Source organism: Myodes glareolus, chromosome 21 (genome assembly GCF_982192425.1).
Source record: "Myodes glareolus chromosome 21, mMyoGla1.1, whole genome shotgun sequence".
NCBI lineage: Eukaryota > Metazoa > Chordata > Mammalia > Rodentia > Cricetidae > Myodes > Myodes glareolus.
The window spans coordinates 14,040,453-14,067,691 of record NC_142046.1 but is presented as its reverse complement, the minus strand read 5'-3'; the positions used below and the strand labels follow the sequence as shown (position 1 = coordinate 14,067,691).

Here is a 27,239-nt window from a genome sequence, read left to right as displayed (position 1 = left end):
GTGGAGGGAGAGGGTGGGGTGGTGGGCACAGGCTGCTCTGTTGAGCCCCGGCCTGGAGGCCCACTACTCTCTCTGTCTGCCCCAGGGGTCCCTGTGAAGGTGACGAACGTCAAGGATGGCACTACCCACCACACGTCCTTGGAGCTCTTCATGTACCTGAACGAAGTTGCGTGAGTGTCCATAGACTGTGCCCGGTCTCCCAGGACTGCCACCGCCGGCAACCGCTGGCTTGGATTGGGGTGACTAACGGTCACAGCTGAGGTTCCTGACCTGGAGGTCTGACCGTTTGGGCCCTGTAGACAGAGTCTCTCATACCATGTTGGTTTGACAGGAGAGTCCTGGTGTCTATTTAACCCACAATCCATGATGATAAAGGCCCCAAGGCTACCACTGCCTCCTATGATCAGTCCAACCGGGGCTTCAGGCCTTTGGTTGAGCCAGGCATCAGGACACAAAGAAAGATGAGACTTGAGTGAGGCCAGGAGGCCAAGCAAATCCCAGTTCAGAGGTAACAGGTGAAACAGGTGTCACTCAGCGTGACCCAGACAGGGCCTTAGTTTACCCAGCGTCCCCTGGGGCCTGTCTTCCTGACTTGGGTGCTCTCTAAGTTGAGCCTTAGAACCTGAGATAGAGCCCATATGCCCATAAGCTGCTCTTTAGGCAAGCCAAAGCCACCTGCTCAGTGGGTGGCCGAGGTCCCCAAGCCAGGTGGTAGCACCCGAATCCAAGTGACCCTTTCCTTCCCAGGGGCAAGCACGGAGTGGGTCGCATTGACATCGTGGAGAACCGCTTCATTGGAATGAAATCCCGGGGTAAGTGTGTGCAGCACCTGTTGGGGCCTGCTCTGGCACCTCCCAAAGCAGGCCCCACCTGTACCATTAGGATGTCACCATTCACCCCACACCACCGCGGCTTGCCCTCCTTTCTCTCCTACCCGGATGAAGTGAGGGCTGTGGCCTTTGCTACAGGCCCCCCACACACACACACTTCCCAGGTGCTGTGAGAGAAGCTGCCTCTAGAGGAGGGAGGGATCTAGGAGAGAGGTCGGCCTAGAGGTCAGGCTGTCTTGTGTCGCGGGCGGGCCAGCCAGGTTAAGAGGCGGACCATGCAGGGCCAATTTCGTGGTCATTAAGGCATTTCTGTAGCACCAGGCGGGCAGTAGAGTGGGACTCTTGCCAGGGAGGGCGCTGTGAGTTACACACAGAAACCCTGAGCAGGCCAGGCCGGTTCTGGCATGTCTCCAAGGCCTTTTTGCCAGGGACAGATAGACCCTACTTTTCTGTGGTGTGCTGGCCACTTTGGCTGGTATAGGCTGCCACCATGGGGCCATCAGATCCTCTTCTTGGTTGGGAGATGGAGAATTAGTTGATCCCAGGGTGATGGGGGTTTGGTGTCTTGGTGTTTTCATGACTCCTTATCAGTCATGTGCCATCCCAGATTCCTGCTAGTCGTGTGTGTGTGTGTGTGTGTGTGTGTGTGTGTGTGTGTGTGTGTGTGTGTGACCAATGCTGCAGTGTTTTTAGGGGCTTCTTCTTATTTTGGCACTTAGGGCCCCTGAACTGGCCCCCTGAATATTTAAATACCAGTGACATACTGCTAGGGACTTCAGATCACTTTGCTTCCACATTGATTGTAGAAGAAAACAGCCAAATAAAATGAGGCCAAGGTTCAATCCCAACCCTGGTCCTGGGGACATTCTAAATTGAGATTCTAAATCCCAAGAGAGCTGATGGGCAGATGTCAGCTGTTGGGGGAGATGAAGATCCAGGGACCTACCTGCCCTGGTGAGCTTGGACTGGTAATCTCTGGGCCTTGGTTTCCCCTAGCATACCGTGGGTCTGCCTCTGCCAGCTGGGCAGAGCTACAGTTGTCCCTTCCCAGATTGATCGTGAGAACGTGCACCACTGCCTCTCTCTCGGCCTTGTAAAGAACAATGCGCTAATGAGTGTCTCTTCATTCCCTGTCTACCTTTTTTCTCTCACCTATTTAGCATCTGATTAAATGTCCCTTTGTCTCCACCTGCCCTTGAGAGCCACACAAAGGAATTCCTCCTAGGCAGCTCAACAATGGGCCTTGGGAGAAACTTGCACCTTGTTTTACAGATGGGGAAATCAAGACCCTGAAGGGGCAAAGGCTTACTCTAAGTTACATGCAGGATTCAGAGGGGCATTCGCCCAGGGAGGCCTGGGGAGGAGGTCCAAGAGCCTAGGGTGTGGAGATGGACAGATCCAGGTTCGAATCTACCCGTGATAGTGTGCACAGGTTCTGTGGACGTGGTTCATCAGTGGCTTCAGTCCCCAGGGGATTCTGGGGGAGCACAAAAGCAGCCTTACACCCTCTGGGACCCAGTGCAACTCAGGTGTGTCAGCTACCAATCAGACCCTTCCTGTGCCCATGGAGGATATCACTAATGGATTGTGGCAATGTCCTGTTGACTCCAAATGCAGCTCAGTGCTACTGGGAGTGGATACTGACAATCTAACAGGCTAGTTACTGATGTCCTTTCCTGGGAAGATAAGGGTTGGCCAGACCTGACTCTGAAATGTCATCCTGCTGGGTGGAGAAGCAAAACTGAGAGGAAGGAGGTGATGACAAAGGCCTCGGCTGCAGCAGTCAGGGTAGGGAACCTGGAGAGATGCGGTGGAATATCTCCCTCCCACCTGGCTGGAAGTGAGATGGACAGAGAGGACAGGGGAGGCAGGGGCTGGAGGGGGACAGCTGGCCTGGTGGTGCAGGCTCTCTGAAGACCTAATGTTGAAGGCCAAGGCTTTGGCACCCAGCCCGAGTCCTGGTCCTGACTCAGTCTCTGTCGAGAATCAACTGAGCCTCCTGAGCCTTGACTTCTCCACATGTGAGATGGGTTTGGGTGCTGTGTCCTGAAGGTAGGCCACCCTCCTGATAGAGACTCCCTAGAAGAACCACAGCATGAAATCAAGTGTGTCCCAACCGGATTGGCTCCTTGTCACCCACAGAAAAGCCTGGAGCTCAGTCCTCAACTCTGCCTAGATACCGTGTGTGTACTGCTGGGTGGCTGTCTCTAAAAGCTCAGGATTTTACAGTCTCAGGGGAGGGAGATTGCTACGTGACCTTAGGCAAGTTGCTTTCCATCTCTGAAATACCGATCTTCAGAAGGAAGGGGCCAGCCTAGGAGAGCTCTCCGGGAGTCCTCGCTTGCCAGTTTTTATGCTTGGTAATTTTAGGGTATCCTGTTTTTATTTCTGCACGCCAAACATTTCTCTGTGAAAGCAAAAACAGACAATTAATGAGGGTACTATGGACTCCCCTTGAGGAGTTTATTAGGTGTACGGTGACAGCAAGACTGTTAATCATTGATTATGCCGAGGGCAGAGCTGGGGTTTTCCGGATCTCCGTGTATGTGGGGGGAAATGTCATTTGTATTGATTTTACAAAGCTGGTAATTGACATTCATTAAGAGCCTGATTTTTTTTTCTTAGGGGGCAGGAGCATAGGGAATTGGGCAGCGTAGCACCCAGGTCTGGGTGGTCTGGCTGGAAGGCCCTGTGAGGAACCGTAGGGTCAGGGACTGAGGGCTGGGAGGGCCCCATGGAGTGGCCTTGCTGTTTTTGCCTATTCCCTCCTCCATATCACATTATCTTTTTAACTCTGGAGGGGGGCTAATTAAGTGAAGTAAATGAAATCAGTGGGGAGGAGAAGGAGGAGGCAGGCAGGAGGGAGCCCAGGAAGGAGTCTCCTGGCTGTGTCTGTCCCTCCTGCCTGCCTCTACCTCAGCCTCTCTGGCCTGGCTCTCAAGCCCTCTCTCCCCTCTGCCTTGTCCCACCTGGCCTGGCCTTCCCTTCCCTTCATGGCTGCTCACCCACCCCTGTCTCCTGATGCTGGCCTTTCCTCCCTCGCTGCTGGCCCCCCAACTCCACACACAGGACCTGGTCAGCTTCTTCTCTTCACAAGCTTCCTTCTTTCTTTTCTCTTTCCATTCTCTCTCCCACTTGCCCCCTGAACTTCATTTCCTAGAGAGTAACAACACGCTTGCCCTTTGGTCCGACCTTCCAGCCTATCTATCCAGCACCCCCCCTCACCGCCACCCACCGGTCCGGCCTTCCCAGAAGCTGTGCTCACATGGAACATTACAGACAGACAGCAAGAGCACACTTGGGAAGCAGGAGACTCAGCCCAGCAGCTCAGGGATGGCTCGTCTCAGAGACCCAATCTGATCCACAGGATGGGCCACCTGGGCACAAGAGCCTAGAGAATGGCTTAGACTCCCACCCTGATTTGCTTCTCGTCACCATGGCAACCACCTCCAGCCTTGGCCGTGGTACCTAAGAAAGGAGACCTGGGGCTCCAGTCAAGCCATCCTCTATCATCCCGTTATCCCGTCCACCTCCCAGTCCCTTCCCTGGGTGCCAGAGCCTGGGGTTCAAGTACCCTAGCACCTAGCCTGACTCCTACATGTTCGGTTGAGGCTATTCTTTTCTAGCACAGTTCTCAGCCCAAGCCAAGCCTCAGTCTTGAACTGATAAGAATTCGAGCGGCCACAGCTGTGTGGTCCCCACCTTTTCCTCCTGGTCCACTCTCCGCTTCCCACCACCCCAGCTCCTTGGCCTCCCCAGCGCCCCCACCTTTCCTAGCAGTAATTAGGGTGTGATTGAAGCTGCTCCACAGAGGGCTGCTGACACCTCTGTCTTTCCCGTAAACACGGGGAGATGAAAATAGACACTTGGAGCCGCGGTGCGTGTCACTCTGAAGATATCTGTTGTCTATTCTGCAGCCGCGCCAGCTCAGCTGTCATTTCCTCCTCTTTGCACGGTGGTTTGTATGCTGACTGTCAAAAGCCCCCAAATCCATAGTCTTTTAGAATCAGGTTTCTGTCACTGATTTTTTTTCAGAAGAAATACAGAAATCATCTGTACCCCCTGCCCCTAGCAAGAGAGTGGATAGCTTTAAAATACACACACACATACACACACACACACACACACACACACACACACACACACACAAGAGAACTAAAACCAAGCCTTTTGATCAGTCACAATTAACTTTAAGACCACCTGGGATGGGATCGGGAATATTACATGTGCTAACGTCTCTTGGCTGGGGCTTTGCTGTATGCCTGTGACCTTCCAGCTGCCGACTGACAACCGTGAGGCTGGTGCTGAGAGCTCTAAGGGAGATGGGTTCTGCCCGCCCTTCCACCCACTCTTTGCTGCTGGTGCCTGTGGCCTCATTTTCTCAGGGACACCAGCCATGGGCAGTATCTGTCGTACCTTGGGCCACTGGTGGCTCTTTCCAGAATCCTAGACACTGCCTGCGTTCTCCTCCTCCTGGACTGTTGAGGGTGATGCTGTGGAGACACCTCAGTGGTTCTCTCCAGGACTGGTTGTGAATCTCAATGCTTGCTCTCAGGGCACGTCAGAGGTTAGCCTGTAAGACGCAGTTACTTAGCAACTTCTTGTTTTCCTGTCTGGGGCTCAGAGAGGGCGCTGAGTGGCACCGAGGCCACACAGTCAAGCCAGATGCAATGTCAAGGGCTGAGATTTCTGGTTCCAACTCCAGCTCTGGACAGACAGCTTGGCTGTGTCTCCAGTGGCTTGGGAAGGAGAGACTTGCAAAGAGGGCATCTGGGTCCCCAGAACTTGAGAACATGGCAGCCTCAGGCCTGGGATGCTGCCACCGCCACTACCTATAGCCAGTGTGAGGACAGGCGTCTCCAAGCTATGACAAAAATGGATCCTCACAAGTCCCCTGCTGCCTTAGTGTGAGCACCTGCTCTGTGTCCAGAGGTGACCCACAGTCTGTGCCAAATCGCTTTGTCACATTGTTGGTCTTCCTAGGGTGGCAGAACCTGCCTTGAACCTTATTTTATCGCTGCCATTTTGGAGGCAGGTACTTCCTGCATCTCTCTGTCTTTCTGAACAGCCTGCTGGGTCACTGGGCCTTTCCTGGTGACTTGGGACCATCCAAAGGCACTGGTAGGTGGAGCCATCCTGCCCCAAGGAGTGACTTCAACCTTTGTGCTGAGAATTGTAATGTTAGGTCTGGGTTTATTTTTTGAGGCAGAATCTCAGGTAACCAGGCTGGCCTTGAACTCCTGATCCTCTGGCCTCCACCTCCAAGCCTCCCGAGTGCTGGGATTACAGATATGGAGCCACACGTCCAGCTCAGAAAGTTACCGGACTTGTTGGAGAGGGGGTTGCAGTGCTGAGGACTGAATCCAGGGTGTGTGCCAGGCAAGCGCCCTACCACTTTATTGTTGGTTTTCTCTGTTACGGGTCACTTGTCGCTGTTTCTAGACACTGTTGTGCTCTGAGGCCCAGGCAGGTCTCGAACGAACAACCTTCAGCACCTGCCTCTACCTCCCTGGTGCTGGAATTACAGGCACATCCCACCAAGACCTGCTCCTCCCCGCTGAGGTCTTGGGTTCCCTGCCCTCAGGCTGTCAGCAGTGGCTTTTCATGGTCGCCCTGCCTGTCGCTGCCTCCATCTGCCTTTCTGCCTCCCTGGACGTTGCTATGGGAATGAGGAGGCCCCGGGGGTCTCGTGCACAAAGGTGAGGACATCCAGGGTGTGGTGGGGAACGAGGTCACAGGGAGATTCAGGAAGATGGAGGAGATTGTCTAGAATGGCAGCCTCACAAGTAAGAGGGTTACGGGTGTGTGTGTTCTGTGTGTAAAGCACTCTTAAACTATCATAAAAATAAAGACAACATAACTCTCTTTTAGAGACAGGGTCTCTCTATAATAGCCTTGGCTGACTTGAAACTCAGAGATCCGCCTACCTCTGCCTCCTGGGTGCTACCACGCCCAGCACAAACATCCCATTCAGGTGTGTAGCCTGGTGCATTACCACCTTCCTCTCAGGGAGCTTTTTCACTTGCTCAGACTGGAATGCTATCCCCTTTAAATACTTGCCCCTCATTTCCCTACGCACCCAGCAGCCACCAGCTATTTGCATGTCTGGAAATAGAGGGATGAAGGATGTGGCCTTATAGAACAGGTTTATTTCATTTGGCGGACTTTATTAGTCTTGAGATGGGATCTTCTGTGGCCCAGGCTGGCCTTGAATTTGCTCTGTAGCTGAGGATGACTTTGAGCTTCTGATCCTGTTTGTCTCCACCTCCCAAGTACTTGGATTGTAGTGTTGTTCTTTTACACCAGTTTACGTGATGCTGGGGTGGATCCCAGGACCAGGGCCTCGAGCCTGTTAGGCAAACCCTGTCCTATGGAGCCCCACCCCCGGTCAGAACCTGCCTGCTGGCTGTCTCTGAGATAGGGTCTCATCATGGCTAGTCCAGGCTAGCCTTGAATTTGTGTTCCTTCTTCCTCAGCCTCCATCCCTGCTTTGTAGAGCATGGGGATTGGCTAGCATGGCACTGTGGCTGGGTTTGTGCACGGCGTTGGTGTACATGTGTGGATCGGTGTGGAAAGATGGTAGCAAGTTGCCAGGACAGTTGAAAAGCTCTGTTCAGCATCGTGTGTGGAGAAGAAAAGGTTCATGGGGATGATATTGCTTCTGTCCCTTCTCCATCAGGACAGTGGACACAGGTTCTGTCCAGGGCCACACCAGAGCAGGGCCTGGCTCCAGAGCAGGTAGAGTCCCACCTCTTGGCACCTCTGTGTCGCACAGATCAGGGATCCAGGGGCCTGGATTCCATTCCCTCTCTGTCAAGTCCATTTTCAGGGGCTCGGCTTCCCCATCTGTACAGTGGAGCCGCTGCTCAAGCCCTAAGCAACCCCAGTGATCTCTGGAGAGACATATGTGTGTGCGTACATGTTCATGTGTGTGTGCACGCAGCGATCTCCCCCTCCCCAGACTCCCTGGTGGAAGGCAGGAAGGGATATTTGGGGCCCTGGGCTCCACCGTAGTTGGTTTAATTACAGGTTTTCAACTGCAGGCCGGTGGGCATGCATTGGGGAGGGGGTGCGCTGCTCAGAAACCCTGTCATTTTCCCGCGTCTGAGGGCCTCTTCAAAGGGGGCATCTAGACATTTTCTCCACAAGCCGCAGAGTGGACTGTCGTGGCCCCAGCATGAACATAATGACAGACGCATTTTGCAGCAAGCTGGGAGTGAATGGGTCCGACCGGCTTCTCTCCTGTCAGACGAGTCATTATTTTTTTCTTTCTTTCTTTCTTTTTTTTTTTTTTTTTGTCATTTGCTGACAGTTTGGGTTTCATGTGTTTCTTTCTTTTTTTCTCTTTTTCCCCCTGCCTGGAAAAATGGCTAGGTATCTACGAGACCCCAGCAGGGACCATCCTTTACCACGCTCATTTAGACATAGAGGCCTTCACCATGGATCGGGAAGTACGCAAAATCAAGCAGGGCCTGGGCCTCAAATTCGCAGAGCTCGTATACACGGGTATGTACAGCTCACAGCTCTTCCCAGAGCCCCACCCTCAGGTCCCATCTCCTTCAGAACTCGGAAGTACAAGCGGAAGGGTTGGACCCAGGGTGAGGGAGCAGAGGGACAGTGGGATTGGCCTTTTCAGTGTTCTTCTGCACACGGTGTCAGGGAAGGACTCTGTGTCATTCCCAGTGTTGGCCAGCCTGAATCCAACAGGTACTGGCTATTGGCAAGATGTCTGGCCAACCCGCATTGTTCCCACAAGTCTCCCAGGCCATCTGCAGCCCATTTTACAGATAAGGGAGCAAGCAAGGAGTGGGGAGGGGGAAGGGAAGAGGGGCCCGGTTAGTCTGTCCATAGGAGATGCTCCCTACTGACCTCCAGTGTGGGACAACAGAGGGGGACATGTGTGCCCAGCATGTGTGGCCTCATCTTCCAGACGAGCAGTGCCCGCTCTGGGACCCAGACTCTAGACGGCACATACAGTCTTCGTAGTGGGAACCAAGGGTCTTAAGCCGGAGTCCATGCCAGCCCCACTGCCGCCCAGTTTTCTGCAATTTGTGAGCTAAGAATCATTTTAAGTTTTTTTCTTTTAAACTTTTAAAAGGTTGAAAAGGGGAAAAAACCTTTCATGACATATGGAAATTATGAAATTCAAATCCATAAATAGTTCCAAGGGACACAGCCTTCATGCCCCTGTGGTCTGTGACAGATGTTTGAAATGTGGTGGCAGAGACCTGGAGGTGCACACAACTGTAACCGTGACATTGGTCCTGGGCGTGATGACACAGCCTGTCATCCCAGCACCCCTAATCTGTGAGTTTGAGGCAAGCCTGGGCTACACAGTGAGACTCTGTCTTTACAAAGAGCAAAACAGAGCTGAGTGTGCTGTTGCACACCTGCAACTCACACTCATATGCACGCACACCCACACTCACTTAGACATTTCCTGATCTTGTCTGTAAGTTTGGGGGATCCCATCAGACAGCCAACCTTGGCAGCTCTGAGGACTGGAAGTCTGGGTGTCTGGATAGAGTATGTCAATCATGGGCACCTGGCCGAGCCCTCTGGTCATGCCTGTCCCGGTCCCCATCCTCCCGGGTCTGCTGGAATTCATCCCAGGGTCTCAGGAGAGCACGCTGGCTCGATTGGCTGGCTTTCCTTCTTGCTGCCATTGTTCTTGCAGCTTTGAAGCCCAATCTCCCCCTCTCCAGGTACAGACAGGTGTTTAAATATCATTGTTTCCCACTGGCTCTGTGGGAACTCAGTGCTGAGAGGTGGATTTTGGTTACAAAGTGGGATTGCCATTAAGACATGGCAGGGTGTGAGGGAGGGCAGAGAGCACCTGGCCTGAGAGCCCAGGAGGCATCCCTGAGGGCCAAGTCAGGCAGAGGGGGGGGGCTTCCGGGTCCCACAGTATCAGCATCTGCCACTGTCCTGCTGGCGCTGTGCTAGGCACCTGATGAGTATTACCTAACTTCGGCTGCACAGAGGTGGGGAACTGAGGCCCAGGCAGACAAAGATAATTAATCAAAGTTTTTATGGCTGATAATTTACAGTGGTCGAGCCTGAGACTGGCTGTCTTCAAAAGCCAGGGTCACTCCCATGGGACCCGGGAAGCTGCTAGCTAGCAAGGAATGGTTCGGGGTGCAGTGAGACACAGGAAGTCCTGACTGCAGGCTCCGTGCCTGGGCTAAGTCCCTGCTCTGTCAGCCAGCAATGAGCCCCGTAAATCCTAAAATGAGGCTGAGCGATTAGGAGCTTTCAAAGGAAACAAAACCTTGGAGTAGAGAGAGGAGCAAGGCTTAGACCAGGCCATTACTGCTAATATTAACTCTGCCTGAGTTCTGTAATGTCCAGGTGTCCACAGAGGTCAAAGCCAGACCTCTGGCAGTCCAAAGTGCTGTTGGATTGGTCTCTTGCTGGAAGGAGACATGCTGTAGACCAGCTTAGCTGGACACTGTCCCTCACCCTCTCTGATCCTCAGCTTTCCTATCTGAAGAGTAGGAGTAGCACACCTCCTCCTGGGTTCACAGGATTCCAGGACCACTGTCCCCCTGTCTCTGTGAGTCTGGGTCCACCTAGCTATCTCCCTCAGTCTTCTCCATTTCCAGATTTCCCTACTGGATACATGGGGTTCGGGGTTACTCTCTTCTTCCAGGCCAGCCTTCAGCTGTAGCTCACCCAGTAGACATGGGGCTCCCTCACCTGTCTTCAATATGAAAATATAATGTACAACTTTAACTGACATTTGTCCCCATCAGAAATGGGGCCTGTATCCTGGGCCTAGGAGAGGGAAGCCCTCTGCAGCTCAGCCCCAAGCCCCTCACAGGCCTGGACATGCAGGATCTCCTTTGCACCGTGGGACCAGGCTCACTGGCCCATTTCAGGCTGGGTCTGCTGGGAAAAGAAACTTGAGTCAAAGACCTCTGTGAGCTACAGACGCAGATCCCAAGATGGCCATAGCAGGGGCCATAGCAGGGGCCAGTGGCTCCTACACTGCTCTCTGCCCTTTCTATCTCCAGCTCCATCTCCCAGCCTCCCAGCCTGGGAGTATAATGGGCTAATTATCCCAATTGAGAAAAGCAGACAGTAGGCAGATACAGAGATGGGGGCATGTCCCTGCCCAAAGAATCCAATGGCATGTCTTTAAAGACCCTTGTTTAGAAGTATTCCATCAGACCTGGAATCTGCCATGATCCTGCTGTGTGACTTTGGACAAGTCCTTTCCTTCTGGGCCTGTCTCCCAGAGAAGACAGTGACAGTGAGGGGCTGTCAGAGGTCATAGCTAAGTTCTCAGTGGATCCACACATCCCTGAAGAGCAGTTAAGTAATCATATCTTGCTATGTACTGGGTAAAACAGTCCTGAGGAGGTCTATCCTGTGTCGGGGTAGAAGTGACCTGTGAACATGGCCAGATGGTGGAGGCAAAAGATCTAACACCTTATCTCCCTGTCTGGGTCTTCCCAACCTCTGCAAGCCAGAACATTATGCTCTCTCTCTCTCTCTCTCTCTCTCTCTCTCTCTCTCTCTCTCTCTCTCTCTTTCTCACACACACACACACACACGCACACACACGCACACACATGCACACACACACACCAGACTGAGCTTCCCTCTTCCCCATGCTGTCCCCTCTAGGCCTCTAACTGTAGCTGGGCCCTGCTGACCCATCATCTTATCAGGGCAGGAGATCGCAGGCCATCTGGCCCGACAGCTGCCCAGGTGGGCTCACCTTCCTGGTTCTTTCAAAAAAAAAAAAAACCTTGTGCCTAGCCAGCCCTTCCCCCAATCCTGACTACAGCCACCTGCTGTCTCTTGGTCCCAGGTTCCCTGCTCTCACCCAAAGGAGTGGCTGTCCAAGGACAGTGGACTCTAGGGGGAGGATGCGAACTTTGTTCCCTAGTCCCCTATAGCCTTCAACACCATGTGCAAACAGTGGGTGCTCTGGTCATAGAGAGGAAAGCGCCAGTCGTCACAGGAAACAGTCAGTACCCTCTAGCCCAATCCAGGCCCCAGTTACAGCCTCTGTCAGCTTGACCAAACTCTTCCTCTCCTTCTGTGGGAATACAGGATCCCTGAGTTCTTGTCCCCGGGCTGTAGGGTTGTCTGTGAGCTGACTTGATGTACATTTGGTAATATTTACAGAGCAGAGAGAACAGTTCAGGGGTCTGCCCAGGACGCCACTCAAAGGAATGCTGCATACCCCATGCTTGTTGGGTGCACGGGCTGGGGTATTCCCGCTTTGCAAGAAGGGAGACAGCTGAAGGCCACAGAGCCCATGGCCTGTCTGACCACAAACCAGGGTGACAGTCCTCGATACCCTCACTACTCAGCCCCGTGACATGTGCCTCTGAGCCCTATCGGAGGATTCCTATCGTCCTCACCAAAACAGAGCACCCATGGGTCAGGGCCAGGTCTTTCTGTAACTCCTGTGCACACCTGCATGAAGCAGGGGTATTCGTCCTCCTGACCCTTATACAGTGATTGCCTTTTGGGGGGCAAAGAGGTCACTTCTTGACCCATGTATCCCTTGCATGAGTATGGGATGGGGCACAACTGTGGGTTCCTCAATGCATTAACAATGACACATGCCAGCACTCACAAGTGAGTAAGGTGGACCTGAGCCCCAGACCATACAGGGTAAAGCCTGGAGTTCTCCTCCTGTATCCCCATCCTTCCCGAGACCTAGCAGGACCCTCCACAACACCTTCGTGGTTTCCTCCCCACAGGTTTCTGGCACAGCCCTGAGTGTGAATTTGTCCGCCACTGCATCGCCAAGTCCCAGGAGCGGGTGGAAGGGAAGGTGCAGGTGTCTGTCTTCAAGGGCCAGGTGTACATCCTTGGCCGGGAGTCTCCACTCTCGCTGTACAATGAAGAGCTGGTGAGGTAGGTTCCCGGCGCCTCAGCCCGTCTGGTCTTACGTGGGCAGCTTTCCCAGCATGTTTTTGTTGATTTCATGTCAAGCTCTATGTGGGGGACGAGGGAAATGGTTATGATGGACACATATCTGTAACATCATGGACCCTACAATAGGCCATTTGGGGAGGAAAGTGTCATTCAAATGATAGCCATGGGCTAGGGATGTGGCTCAACTGGTAGAGTGCCTGCTTACATGAAGCCCTGGGTTCTAGCCCCAGCGGGTGTGGTGGTGACATCATCCTAGCACTCAGGAGTAGAAGCAGAAGGATCAGCAGTTCAGTGTCATTTTCTGATGCATAATAAAGTCATCCTGAGCCACAGGAGACTGTCTCAAAAAATGAGACAACAAAAGAAAGAAAGCCAGGCAGGCTGAAATGTGGAATTAGGAAAAATTGCAGAGTTGGAAAAGGAGCAAGATAGTCTGGCTGGGTATAAAAGTTAGGCTGTGGAGCAACTTCCTTGATAGGAATTCTGGAGGGTTTGGTAGGCTCCAGGGGCAGCACCTCTGATTCTGAGCCTGGGAAGAACTTGGAAAAATCCAGACATGCAAGGACACCTGGGAGAGAGGAAACTAAGAAGCCAGGTTAAGAGACTGAGTCAGATAATAGGGAGAAGGGCAGGATTGGATCTTGAGGTCCTTGTGTCTGCTCTGAGGAATGGGTTCTCCCTGGTGAGGGTGGACACTGGCAAGGGGTGGTCACAAGGGTGCCAGTGAGAAATACTGACAGGCTGGACTGGATTGGTGATCTTAGAAAAGCAGACCAAGTCAACCCATCTTTAGGAGTTGTGCTGGAAGTGGAGGAGGAAGCAGGAACACCCTAGGGATGACGAGGCATGAGGTGGGGGGCTGCATTTTCCCTGAGTGGTGCCAATAGAACCCAACACACTCACCAGGCAAGTGCTCAGCCACTGACCCACACCCCAGCTGTACGGGAGTAAGTGCTGAGGGAGGCTCAGAGGTAAGTGTCAAGCACCTTGGGTGTGAGTCTTACCTGAGATAGCCCAGGAGAACCCATCTTGTCTGCTTTTGGGCAATAAGTACAGAATGGAGTGACTTTGGAGGGCCTCAAGCCTGTTGTCCTCTGTGAACAGAAGGGGCCACCTAAGCCGAGGGAGATGAGTGGGGAACTCAGAGGGAGCCTCAAGGAGCTTCCTTCTGGGAGGACCAAGCCGAGGGTGACTGACGTTGGGGAAACCTATGGCAGATGGAGAGCTAGCTAAGCTGGTACGTTCTAAACTCCTCCACATCAATGCCTAGAGTTTGTTTTGACTTGGGAGACAAGGGAGACACAAGGTTTTCTCGTGACTGAGGGTAGCCTGCCCTGGGAAGCCCAACCCTGTCCCCTGGATGTCACTTGGCCAGGCTGTGGATGGGAACAAGCCCACGGAGCCAGGCAGAACAACCCGAGGAGGACCCCAGCCCCAGCTGGCTCAGGCAAGGTCTGCCCTGCCCTCCCGGGGACCACTTGGAATTAAGTACGAGTTTTGTTTGGCAGTCAATATTATTTTTCTCCTTCCTCTCTCTCTGCCATATTGAGTTTCTTCCCCCCACTTCAATCTCTCTAAACACTTTATAAGCCATAAATATAACCGAATCAGTTTAGATCAGTCGGGGTAAATGTCAAATTATCTTCTCTCTTTCTCTCTCTGGCTCTTTCTCCCCTCCCCCTCCAAATGAACAGCCTCTAATAACCTGCCCAACCCTTCATTAAACCTTACAGTCTCACTCAGGGAGATTAAATGAATAAAGTAAAAAGGGAAAGGGGGGAAAAAAGAGAAAAGCAGAAGCAGTTATTCTCACTGCGTCTCCGACCATTTCCCTTTTCTTTTTGATTTCTACATCGCTGACTTGAAAGCCCTTGAGTGACAGCGTCACAGGGACCAGCGAGGAAGCTGCGAGAGGTAGCAGAGCTGGAAATGCCGGGCGCAGTAGGTAGAAAGTAATGTAATTATAGAGCAGGTCAGAGCCACTCGAATGAGCAAAAATAAAAGCACAGAGGTTTTTCTGTAGACCGTCAGAGGCGGTAAAAAAAATCATTGTAAACTCTGTTTCCACACACCCCCCCCCATACACACCACCAAAGCACTATTCAAAAAAGAGGCTTTCCGTTCCCAAACAAGCACGGCTTAGGACTCTGGGCAGCCTCATGGGGCAGGTCTGTCCTTGATGGGGCCCTCTCTGCAGGATTCCTTGAGCTGTTTGTCCAGCTTGTCTTGGATACGGGGAGGGTTTTGTTGTTTCTGTTTGTTTGTTTTTGTGATGAGGTCTCACGTAGCCCAGGCTTTCCGCAGATTCATTCTAAGAGGATGACCTTGAACTCCTGTCCTTCAGCCTCTACCTCCGAAGAGCTGTGGACTATGATGTAGAGAGTTTGTTTTGACTTGGGAGACTTGGAGGTGAAGGGGAAAAGGCCCTATGGCCCAGATAAGGGAAGGGCTCAGTGGCCAGCCTGCTCCCAGGACAGTAACTACTAAAGGCAAGGACTTTGGGCAGAGGTGAGGCTGGATTTCCAGAGCCCGCTTGACAGGAGGTGGAGAGCAAGTGATGCTAGCTTGTGTGTTTCTGGCGCTGCAAACGCACCCAGGCAAGCAAGGCTTGTTGACTATAATTGCACAAATTGGTACCCTAGTCTAGACCAGCCGTTCCTGACTATATAGGCACAACGAAGGAAGCCTGGTGCACGCCTGACATTCTCTTCTCCTGAGGGAGCACACTGGTCACTGGTTAGCTCCTGATGTCATTCGGACCCAAACCCCAAAGGGAACTCTGGAGAAGAAAGGGAAAAACAGGAGAAAGGTCATGGAAGGCAGAGCATGGGGTGACTTCAGGAACTGAAAAACATCAAGGTCAAAACTCAAGGCTCCCATAGGATGTGGACAGAGACTCCTTTTGTTTTTTAGAGGGAGATGAAGGTGAAGAGACAGGGGTTTGCTATGTATGTAGCCTAGGCTAGCTTTCACCTCTCAACCCTGGTGCTGGGGTTATAGGTGAGGCCACCTTTCCTCATTTGTCCTTAGAAGAGGTCCAATGAGTTAGAGGTGTGGCTCAGCGGTATAATACTTCCCTTGAATGTGCAAAAACAGGGCCACCAGAAACGGGAGTGGGGGTGTTCCAGAAAACCAGAGGCATGACCTCAGTCACGTGATGGCAGGTACTTCTCACCAGAGGCATGACTTTGGTCACGTGGTGGCGGGTACTTCTCACCTGCTTCCCAGTCTTACCTCTTTGGAAAGGACTCCTGAGGGGATAGGCCACCTCCTTGTCCTCAAAAACCTTGAGATTGCTTTGTTGTGAGGCTGGCACTCTGCCAGACTAAAGACAAGGGCCTGATTAAGAACAACATGGAAGTCAGGGGTAACTGAGACTACAGGGTCCCAAAAGCCAAACTTACCCAGGTGCTGGGTGACAGTGGTATTTGCGCCTGTAGCGTGTGATGCTCTTTTGTTGTTGTTTTCTTTGTTTGTTTTCGAGACAGGGGTTTCCTGTGTAGCCCTGGCTGTCCTGGTACTTGCTCTGTAGACCACGTCAGCCTCAAACTCACAGAAATATGCCTGTCTCTATCTCTTGAGTGCTGGGATTTAAAGACTTGCACCACCACCGCTTGCCCAGGCCCAGCTGATCCAAGAGTTCTTTAAAAATGTCTGAATGATGGATGGATGAATGGATGGATGGATGGAAGGATGGGATGTCAATCATAGCAAGTGCTTGCCATGTTCCAGCTCCATGACTTCATGTGAGCCCTCGACAATGATGAGAGCCACTGGTATTCACATTCCCAAGGTGCACATTCATCCCCAGGAACCAGCATGCTTCCCTGGGCTCTCCGAGTTGGCTGCAGGCATAGCCGCCAGTCCTGGATGGCTGCCAGGGAGGATACTGCTACGGTGGAGCTGCAGAGGGGAGGACAGCTTTACTGAGCCCAACAGCAGATGACAGATACTGTCAGACCATGGGTATCTGGGTCAGGATGGTTCTGTAAGGTCTGCGTGGTTCGACAAACCAGGGTGAAGGTGACTCTATGGGGCTCCGTGCTGTAAATGCCTCCCAGGGTCCCTCGGCTCCAGAAAGCCCATCATCTGCTCCAGTTTGGAAACATCAGATGATAATAGGCCGTTTCAGGCTCTGTGGAGGACTTCAGTTTACAAACGGCAGGAGGAATTCACAGACCCAGAGTTAGCTGAGCCGGGACTCAACCTGGTGCCTCTTTTCACTCAGGGTAGAGGCTTCTGGGCGCTACTTGACCATCAGCTGCTGGCATGGCACCTGACCCAGTGCAGAGCTCCCAGAATTATGCTGAATAGGAAGGGCTGGGCAGCGGGAAGTGGCTGGGCATTGCTAAGCTCTGCTCTTTCTTCACAGCATGAACGTGCAGGGCGATTATGAGCCCATTGATGCTACTGGCTTCATCAACATCAACTCGCTCAGGTGAGAGACTCTGGGCCACGCTGATCATCAGAGGTCTCTGGCTACAGGCAGCAGGGTCTGATGTTCCACTGACCCCTCACGCACCATGTCCCTGTCCATCCGCCTGTAACTCCTCCACCCAACAAGTTCCCATTCTCAGTGGGCCTGATAGGCAACAGAATCTGAGGGAGTGGCTATTTGACTCCCTGGATTCTGTCCTGGCCTCCTACAATTGCCCTAATGCCTCCAGTCACAAAGACACTGTGAGCTCCTAGACTGGACAGACCATATAGGGAAATGGCCGGAAGGACAAAAGAATCCTTACGTCACTGTCCCCAGCTGGAGGGCAAGGCAACAAGTCACTGAGGCCTGGGGGTCGTATGCAATACCTGAAGTTACTTGTCCGGGTTCTCAGACCCCATCCCAAGCTCCGGGTGGATCAAGGGAGGGTGGGTACCAGGGTGGGTACCCCTGCCCCATGGGTGTGATGACGTTCCCACAGGAGCCTATGGGAATCGAGCTCACAGCTAAAGGTGCTGGACACAGCAGTGCCCAGCAGCTTGCCCCCTGGCTAGGCTGCTGTGCTCAAAGCGAGGTCATTGTGACAGCTGTTCTGGGCTCTTTTCTAGTTTATTTTAGTTCTTTTTAAAAATTTTATTTTATTTTGTGTATGCTTTTTATATATGGAAGACAGAGACCACTTTTGAAGGCCAGTTCTCACCTTCCACCGTGTGGGCCCTAGGTTTCAAACTCAGACCTTGAGTCTTGGCAGCAAGCACCTTTACTCACTGAGCCATCTTGCCAGCCCCTGGTTTATTTTAATTCGTGCAGAGATTTTGAAAGTTCCTCAGACACAGGCCCAGAATAGTTAGGTAACTCGACAAGAGTCACACAGAGTCAGTGGTGCTGAATGAGGAAGACCAGCTCTGGGTTTTCCATTGCATGGGGTTGTGTCAGGAAGACAGAGGTGGCCTCTCCTGACTCTAGCAGCACGCCTTGGCTCCCGGGAGCCACCCCAGGTCTGCAGAGACCTCTGCAGCCAGCCTTCCCAGGCCCCTCCACCTTCTGCCTCCTGCTGCCTGCAGTTTATAACCCCATAAACCTTTTGAAATGGCCAGAACATAATGGCCTCTTCATTTCTCCTATTGCCTGTTAAATGCTTTATCTTCAACAATGACAAACAATGTTTTCCCCCTCTGATAAATTAATTACATTATCCTGATTGGAGGAGTCAGGGGAGGCTAGGGCAGGAGAGGGGACCGAAGAAAAAGACAACTTCACCACACATCTTAACAAACAGCTGCCCCCACCGCCCCCACCCTGCCTGAATTAATTGAAGAGAGCACATGTTGTTATTGTGAAATTACATTTTTCTTTGTTTTCCATCTGGTTTACAGGCTGAAGGAATACCATCGCCTTCAGAGCAAGGTCACCGCCAAATAGACCCTGACAAAGAGGAGCCGGCCTCCCCACTCTCAGCTCTCCCAGGCTTCAGTGCTAATTGTTGTGATAAATTCGTAACTGTGGCTTGTTCTCCCACCACCTGACTGGGGCTGCTGTGCCCCCCCCCCGCCCCCCAGGCTTTGTTCCCGAGTTCCCCATAGCCTACAAAAATGGTCATCCAAGGGAAGGGGAGGGTGGGGGCAGCTGCAGAGAGTGTAAAATGGCAATTAAAAGAAGCCACATTAGTCTTTGTCTCTGCCTGTGTGCATGTGTGCTCATGTCTAGCCCCATCTCTGTGTCTTCCTTTAAACAATGTTTTATGTTACACACACACATATATATACACATATATGCATACATACATATATACCTGTGTGTGTGTGTGTGTGTGTGTGTGTGTACATACACATATGCATGCACACACGGGGGGATGGGTGTGCACATGAGTTCAGGTAGGTGACTGCAGATCTCTGAAGTATTGTGAGCCATCAGACATGGGTGCTAAGAACCAAACTTGGTTCTTTGCGAGAGCAGCAAGCACTTTTAGGCGCTTAACCCATGAGGCATCTCTCCACACCCCGCCCCCAACTTTTGTGTTTTCTCAGTGTGGTGGAAGTTCACCTTTGCCAGAGAGCCTCTTGGCGTGAACAGTCCCCAGGCCGCCGGAGGTTCTGTCACTCTTTAGCTGTGTTTGAGGGCATGTTGCCAGCCCTTACACTTGAAAGTCTTGTATATGGTGACGACACCACATCAAATGTCCCCAGCACAGCTGAGTGGCTTTAGAGAAGCCTAGAAAGAGAGGAAGATGCAGAATTTAAAGGCTCTTTGAGGCACTCAGGCTGCAAGGCCAGACACCTAAACTGCTGAATCAGCCCCAGGAGTTAGTCTGTGCACCTGGTCAGAAGTGAAGACAAGTCACCTTAGGTATCCTGGATGCCAGACAAAGCAGGGAGAGGGGACCTGGGCTGATGGCTTGGCATGCATGGAAGCGAGGTTCTGAGTTCGAATCCCCAGAGTCTATATAAAAAGCCTGGAAGCCGCTTGCCATTCCAGTCCCGGAGAGGACCCACCGGCTTGCTGGTCCCCCTAAGTAAACTGGTGAAACTTCCTGCTCCAGGCTGTTAGTCACCCAGTATCCCCTCAACTTGGGGGCGGGGAGGTTTTTAAAGGTTTACCTTTATTTATTATGAGGAATGCACTCGTGTTGCAGTGTGCGTGTGGAAGCCAGAAGGCAGCTTGCAGGAGTCAATCCAACTCAACTTGTCAGGCGTGGCAGCAGGCCCCTGTGCCGTGCCATCAGCCCCCAAAGCATCTTCACTGGGAAGACTCCACCATCAGCTGCTCTGAGCCCAGCCTGGTTCTGGACCCTGGGAATCTGCACACGGTTGCTTTTGTCCACTGGGGTTTCTTTCAAACTTCCTTGACTGTAAATGCCCATGTTAATAACGAATGATCCCGGCACCGTGATGAATCCCTACGTGCGCGCGTGCGCGCGCGCGCGCACACACACACACACACACACACACAGAGCTAGCAGGTAGGTGTGACGATGCCTGCAATGCAGGTGCTCCATTGCCTGGAAACAGGCAGGCCACTCAGCATGACCTCACTGCATTGCCGTGGGGCATTGTGAGCTCAGGACTCTTATTTCAGTCCTAGTCCTAGGGCAGAGCCTGGCTCACCCCTGCATCTTGTAAGTTTAGACACTAGCTTACCGTCACCCAGTTCCAACGCTGCCTATATTTCCCATTCCTTTTTCATTCACTTTTGTTCTGTTTTTATAATGTTTTCTTTAGTTATTTAGTTAAAAGGTAAGTTGGGTGGTGGCGCACGCCTTTAATCCCAGCAGCCGGGAGGCAGAGGCAGGTGGATCTCTGTGAGTTCAAGGCCAGCCTGGTCTATGGAGTGAGTTCCAAGACAGGTTTCAAAGCTACAGAGAAATCTTGTCTCGAAAAACAAACAAACAAAAACAAAACAAAGGGAAAAAACCCCACATTTCTAGGGTTTCTGGGCATTGAACTCAGGATCTCTTACGTCTAAACTCTACCATTAAGCCACATACCCAGCCCCACCCACTAGAAAATACACACACTCACACAGTGCATATACAGACAAGTAGGCACACACATATACATAACAAGCGAATTAATCAATTGAAAATAAAATCTGTCCTTTCAAACTAGACATGGTTGTGTGAATCCGTAATCCTAACACTGAGAAGGCAGACGTAGTGCACTCTCAAATTCAAGACCAAGCCTAGACTACACAGCACAAGGCCGGTCTGCATCACATAGTGAAACCTTACCAGAAACAAAGAAACTAAAGCTACTAAATCACCTTTGTTCCTTTGTCAAAAAACTGGTGGCACCCGTGCCTTTAATCCCAGCACTTGGGAGGAAGAGGCAGGTGGATAACTGAGTTTGAGGTCAGCCTGGTCTACAGAATTCCAGAACAGCCACGGCTATAAACAAACAAGCAAAACAAATTAATCAGTACTCTGGCCACAGCTCCATTTTTGCAATCTCTACTTTTCTTCATTGATTTAGATGGTTGTGAGCCACCATGTGGTTGCTGGGAATTGAACTCAGGACCTTTGGAAGAGCAGGCAGTGCTCTTAACCTCTGAGCCATCTCTCCAGTCCCTCTTCACTGATTTATATTGCAACCTCTGACAAAAAAACACTCTGCCTGGGTTATTGTGGTTTTATGTTAATCCTGAAGTTAGGTAGCATACAGCTCCAACATTATTTGTCAAGATTTTTTTATTATTCCAAAGCCTTAGCTTTTCCATATAAACATTAAAAATGTTCTGCCAATTTCTTCAAAAACTCTACTAGTATTTTGTTTGCCATTGCATTAAAAAAAAAATATGGGTCAATTTGAGAGCAGTTCGATGTTTGTAAGTTCCCAATCCATGAGCATGGTATACTTCATCTAAACTCCCTTTAATGCTGCACAATTTTCTTTGTCTTTTTTCTTTTCTTCCTCCCTTCCTTCCTTTCTCTCTCTCTCTCTTTTTTTCAAGATAGGGTTTCTCTGTATAACAGTTCTGACTGTCCTGGAACTCAGCCTCAAACTCAAAGATTTACCTGCCCCTTCTACCTGAAAGTTGGGATTAAAGGCATGTGCCACCAATGCCCAGCAATACAGTATAATTTTCTCACATATATTCTGTTACTTTTGCTGCTTCTGATTTCATTTTTTTAAAGATTTACCTTCTTATTTTAAATTGTGTGTGTGTGTGTGTGTGTGTGTGTGTGTGTGTGTGTGCACGCACAAGACTGCAGGGACTTGAATTCAGAAGTGCCAGATCACCTGGAGGTACAGGCAGTTGTGACCCACTAGACAAGAATGCTAGGAACTAAACTTGGGTCCTCTTTAAGAGCAATACATGCTTTTAACCCCTGAGCCATCTCTCCTGTACATAATTTAATTAATTTATTAATTTGTTTTTGAGACAGGGTCTCACTGTAGCTGCCTGACTGGCCTTAGACTCTCAGGGATTCACAGCCTCTGCTTCCTGATTGCTGGAATTTAAACCAAGCACTACCAACCCTGGCTTTGCTTGTTTTAATTGTGTGTTTTTGTTTGTTTGGTTGCTTGGTTTGGGGGATTTTTTGCTTTAGTTTTTTGTTTTGTTTTGGTTTTGGTTTTGTGAGACAGGGTTTCTCTGTGTAACAGTCCTAGCTGTCCTGAAATGTATTTTGTAGACCAGGTTGACCTCAAACTCACTGAGATCCGCCTGCTTCTGCTTTCTGAGTGCTGGGATTAAAGGTGTGCACCAACTATTCCAACTCAATTTTTCCCCCCAAAGAATTAAAAGAATTAAAATTCTGAAAGATAAAGCATTGGCTGAAGGTCACAAGGAAATAAGAAGACCAGTCACACAGGAAGAAGAGGAATCACACAGGGAGAGGAGGAGTCACACAGGGAGAGGAGGAGTCACACAGGGAGAGGAGTCACACGGAGAGGAGGAGTCACCTGGAGAGGAGGAGTCACACAAGGGGGAGGAGTCACACAGAGAGAGGAGGAGTCACACAGGGAGAGGAGGAGTCACACAGAGAGAGGAGGAGTCACACAGGGAGAGGAGGAGTCTGGGCACCTGTGTCCAAGCCAAATCCAAGTCAGACTCCTCCTCCAGCCCCTACTACTTCTGGGAATCACCAAATATCCCTGTCAGCCCGAAAACAGGCTTAGTTTTGTCCAGCATGTACTCACTTGTATGTACCTAATACACATGTGCAAACACTTCCATATACATAACACGCATGTAAATGTATGTGCACACAAGCATAGACATACCTACACATGTATAATATACACACATGCACATGTACAGCAGCATGCATAGGACGTGGGAGGGCTGGTGGAATCTGCACCCAGGACCTCTCCAGTGTTTCCAGGGCTCCTGGGTGTCATGGACTATTTTTGAAACTAACCGATTAAAGAAAAAGAAGAAAAGAAAACTTCCCTCCTTTCAGAAATGCACAGGGCACACAGGCAGGTGGGACAGTGGACAGAGCCCAGCATCCCCATGGTAGGGCCTCTTGCTTATCAGATAGAGGCTACAGGGCTCAGTGAATGAATGCACAGGCTCGGCGAATAAAGAAAAGAAGGAATCAGACTGTACCCACCTCGACTCGCCTCAATTGTACTAGAGAGGGAACTTGTGTGGTGACTCACATGTGGACCATGTGTCCAGCCTTGTGCTGTGGTGGGGCAGGCAAGCAAGGAGAGACAGAAAGTCTTGTCCTCATGAGCCTGCTGATGCCAAGGACAGGATCCCAGAGCATCCTGTCCTGGGGGAGTCAGTGCCTGGATGCTGAATGGAAGCCCTGAAATCAGGAGCCACCAACAGGCTAGACAGGCCTGGGAGGGGGAACACCCTAAAGGACAAGGCGCCACTCCACCCCTACCACCCAAGGAGTGGCACCAGGCTGTTCTGCCTCCCCACATACCATGCCCTCCCTGTCCTGTCCTACCTCGCCAAAAGCCCACCCTCACCCCCTCCTAAAATGAGAGTGCTGAGCTGCTTTGGTACAGCATTTGCCCAGCAGGTACAGAGTCCTGGGGTCCATCCGGGCACTGCACAAACAGGAGTACTGGTGCACATCTTTGGCTCAGCGCTGCGAAGGCAGAGGCAGGGTGACCAGGCCGTTTTTGTTAAACCAAATTTGAAGCCAGTCAGAAAGGAAGGCAGAGGAAGAGAGGGGAGGGAGGGAAGGAAGAAGAGAGGAAGGGAGGGAAGGAGGAAGGGAGGGAGGGAGGGGAGAGAGACAGAGACAGAGAGAAATGAGGAAGTAGAAAAGAAAAAAGGAGGGGTAGAACAGAGAGAAAGAGAGGAAGGGAGGGAGGTTGGGAGGGAGTGAAAAAGAGAAAGGAGGAAGGGTAAGAGATAGGGAGAGAGCGATTGAAAAGAAGAAGGAAGTAAGGAAGAAAGGAAAGAAAGAAAAGAAAGGAAGGAAGAAAGGAAGGTGGGAGAGAGGGAGAGTTGGAAGAAGGGAGGAAAGAAAAAAACAGGGAGAGGGAGGGAGAAGAAAGGACAGCCAGTAGAAAACATCCCAGAGCCTGGCCAGCCCACCTGTACGGCCAGAGAGCTCCACCCAGGCCCCAAAGCTCCACACAGCCCAGGGCAGCAGGCCCCAGGGCCTTGATGCTGGAGTGGCCAGGCCCAGAGCTGATCTGCAGGCCTCTCAGGCTGGGGAAAGGGCTCGCCTGGGGTCAGTGCAATCGATATCTCATCTGCAGCTCTCCTAGCGGAAGTGATGGCTATTGGAACAGGGTAATGGGTGTTGTCTAGTGGAAGAGACTAATCTTCCCAGCTGTGGAGGGCTCTGCAGGTGGCCGACGCACCAGCAGGCTCGGCTCACTGCCTCGCTGCTGTTACTAGGGTGGTCCCAGCACTTTTAAAGCCACAGTGCCTGCTGGCATCCACCCAGGCCTCCAGATACAAAGTCTCAGAAATGATTCTGACTCACCCTTCCAAGCACAGTCAGGGAAACTGAGGCCAGCTTCTTCCTAGAGCCCGGCACTCAGCAGGATCAAAAAGCTCACACAGTTAGTCTCAACATTCAGGAGGCAGAGGCAGGCAGATCTTTGTGAGTTTCAATCCAGGCTGGTCTACAGAACGAGATCCAGAACAGCCAGGACTACAAAGAGAGGCCCTGTCTCAAAAAAAGAGAGAACAAAACAGAGAGAGAGAGAGAGAGAGAGAGAGAGAGAGAGAGAGAGAGAGGGAGGGAGAGAGAGAGAGAGAGAGAGAGAGCTCCACTCTCCAGAATCCCATATAGAACAGGGCTCTACAGACATCACCCTAGGTCAAACCTAACTCTTAAGTATGACCCAGGAACTTGTAGTGACTTGGTACTTCTTGAACAAAAAGTAAATAGGGTTCAAACATCCTCATCAACATTGGCCACAGTCCCTAATCACTTGCTAATATCTCGCTCAGCCAGTATCACCACTCTGGTCACCTGCCTGACCCTTCTGCCTGTGGGGACTGGGGGAAGTTGGGGAAGGCTGGCCCATCCTCCTCGTGCCCAGGGACTGCAGGCATGTAGTCACTTGCTGTAATGGATCCACGGCATGGGTGCAACACAGCAGCCCCGCCAGCACATAGCCCTTTATTCCATTGGCTTTATGACTTCTCCTCGGAGCCTGGAGGACCTCAACCTTTGGCTGTGAAGCCTCAGACACCTGCTCCTGCAGCGTGATGTCAGACAGAAGCTGTTGAACCAAGCAGCCACAGGCATACTGTATGTAGATTTTCTTTTTTTACGGTATGTACTTTTGTGTGTCAACCTGTCACAAACTAGAGTCATCAGAGAAAGGAACCTCAGCTGAGGAAAGGCCTCCTTGAGATGCAGCTGTGGGCATTTTCTCATTGAGTGATCAATGAGGGAGGGCCCATCCCATGGTGGGTGGGGCCATCCCTGGGCCGGTGGTCCTAGCTAGGTTCTATAAGAAAGCAGGCTGAGCAAGCCATGGGAAGCAAGCCAGTAAGCAGCCCCCCTCCATGGCCTCTGCATCAGCTCCCGCCTCTGCGATCCTGCCCTGTTTGAGTTCCTGTTCTGACTCCCTTCAGTGATAGTGACGAACAGTAATGCTGAACCAATAAACCTTTTCCTCCCCAGATTGCTCTTTGGTCCTGGTGTTTCATCCCAGCAGTAGAAACCCTAAGACACTATATGACCCCAGGCAGGACCCTTAACCATTCTGGGCCTCTGCTTACCCAAATATGAAACAAAGGACTAGGACTCAGTTTGCCCTGAAACAGGTAGAACAGACTTTTTGCTGATCCTAGGGGTTTCCAAGTCATCACAAAGGGAGACCTATAGAGATCAATGAGGTCAGGTCATCAATTATGAGTAACTCCAGGGCCACGGGACTGGCGAGTCGGAAACTGGTGATCCTCGGAGAGGTGGACACCTGAGAGGCAAGATCCATGGTGGTTCCAAGGACCAAGGCAGGCTCACAACCTGCAGGTGAAACTAGAATCTAGAGGGCAGTGGGGTCCATAGAGGTAGCTTCTTCCACCCCTGCCTACACCCCACATCCCTGCCTACACCCCTACCCCTGCCTACACCTCTACCTCTGCCTACACCCCTCATCCCTGCCTACACCCCTCATCCCTGCGTACACCCCCACCCCTGCCTACACCCCACCCCTGCCTACACCCCCACCACTGCCTACACCTCACCCCTGCCTACATCCCCACCTCTGCGTACAACCCCGCCCCTGCCTACACCCCCACCACTGCCTACACCCTCATCCCTGCCTACACCCCCATCTCTGCGTACAACCCCGCCCCTGCCTACACCCCCACCACTGCCTACACTCCTCATCCCTGCCTACACCCCCACCCCTGTCTACACCCTTGTCCCTGCCTACACCCCTACCCCTGCCTACACCCCCACCCGTCTATACCCCCATCCCTGCCTACACCCCTCACCCCTGCCTATACACCTGCCCCTGCCTACACCCCCGCCCCTGCCTACACCCCTCATCCCTGCCTACACCCCTCATCCCTGCCTACACCTCCATCCCTGCCTACACCCCTGCCTATACCCCTCATCCCTGCCTACACCCCTCATTCCTGCCAACACCCCCGTCCCTGCCTACATCCCCGCCTCAGCCAGTGAGTCTGTTCGCCAGTCTTCTGGGATCAAAGCCTCTGAGGGCTCTCTGAGGAGCCACAGACAAGCCATGGAACAGCTAGTGAGGAATTCCTGGTTAGATTCCAGACAGAACTCGAGCAATTGAGCTCTTGCTGATCCAAACTCACTCTTCCCATCTGTAAAATGGACCCAATACAGTGCTGATTCTACAGGCTTGCTGAGTCAGAAAGTGTACTCCAAAACTTTCAATGGGGTGAACACGTGAACCTGCCCTACAAGAACTACTGACCCGTGATGCTGGAATCTTCTCTCAGTCAGCGCTCCATACGCGTGTCTTCTCCCTTGCACACAGATCCTGGAAAGAGATCAAGCATGAACTGTGAGTAATTGTGACATTAGTGCCCCCCCCACACCACACAAGGGCTCCCAGCGACGCACAGGCCACTTAGGTAAGGAGTAAGAAAACCGTGACTGTGAGGTCTCCAGCTCCACCCCTGCCTGAGCTGGAGAAGTTCCTGGGGTCCCGCCAGCA

The 27,239-nt window shown here is 51.8% G+C and overlaps 1 protein-coding gene across 1 annotated transcript in view; it reads left to right on the top strand.

Moving 5' to 3' along the window:
- The window catches only part of Ass1 (argininosuccinate synthase 1), a 46,041-nt gene extending 27,205 nt beyond the window's left edge, over positions 1-18,836 (top strand). Inside the window, exons 11-16 of the mRNA XM_048432025.3 lie at positions 86-170; positions 748-812; positions 8,205-8,336; positions 12,554-12,710; positions 17,104-17,169; positions 18,546-18,836. Of these exons, the coding sequence (XP_048287982.3) occupies positions 86-170; positions 748-812; positions 8,205-8,336; positions 12,554-12,710; positions 17,104-17,169; positions 18,546-18,591 (551 nt within the window). The 3' untranslated portion in view covers positions 18,592-18,836. The remainder of the gene's footprint in view (positions 1-85; positions 171-747; positions 813-8,204; positions 8,337-12,553; positions 12,711-17,103; positions 17,170-18,545) is intronic.
- Positions 18,837-27,239: the final 8,403 nt, after the last annotated feature.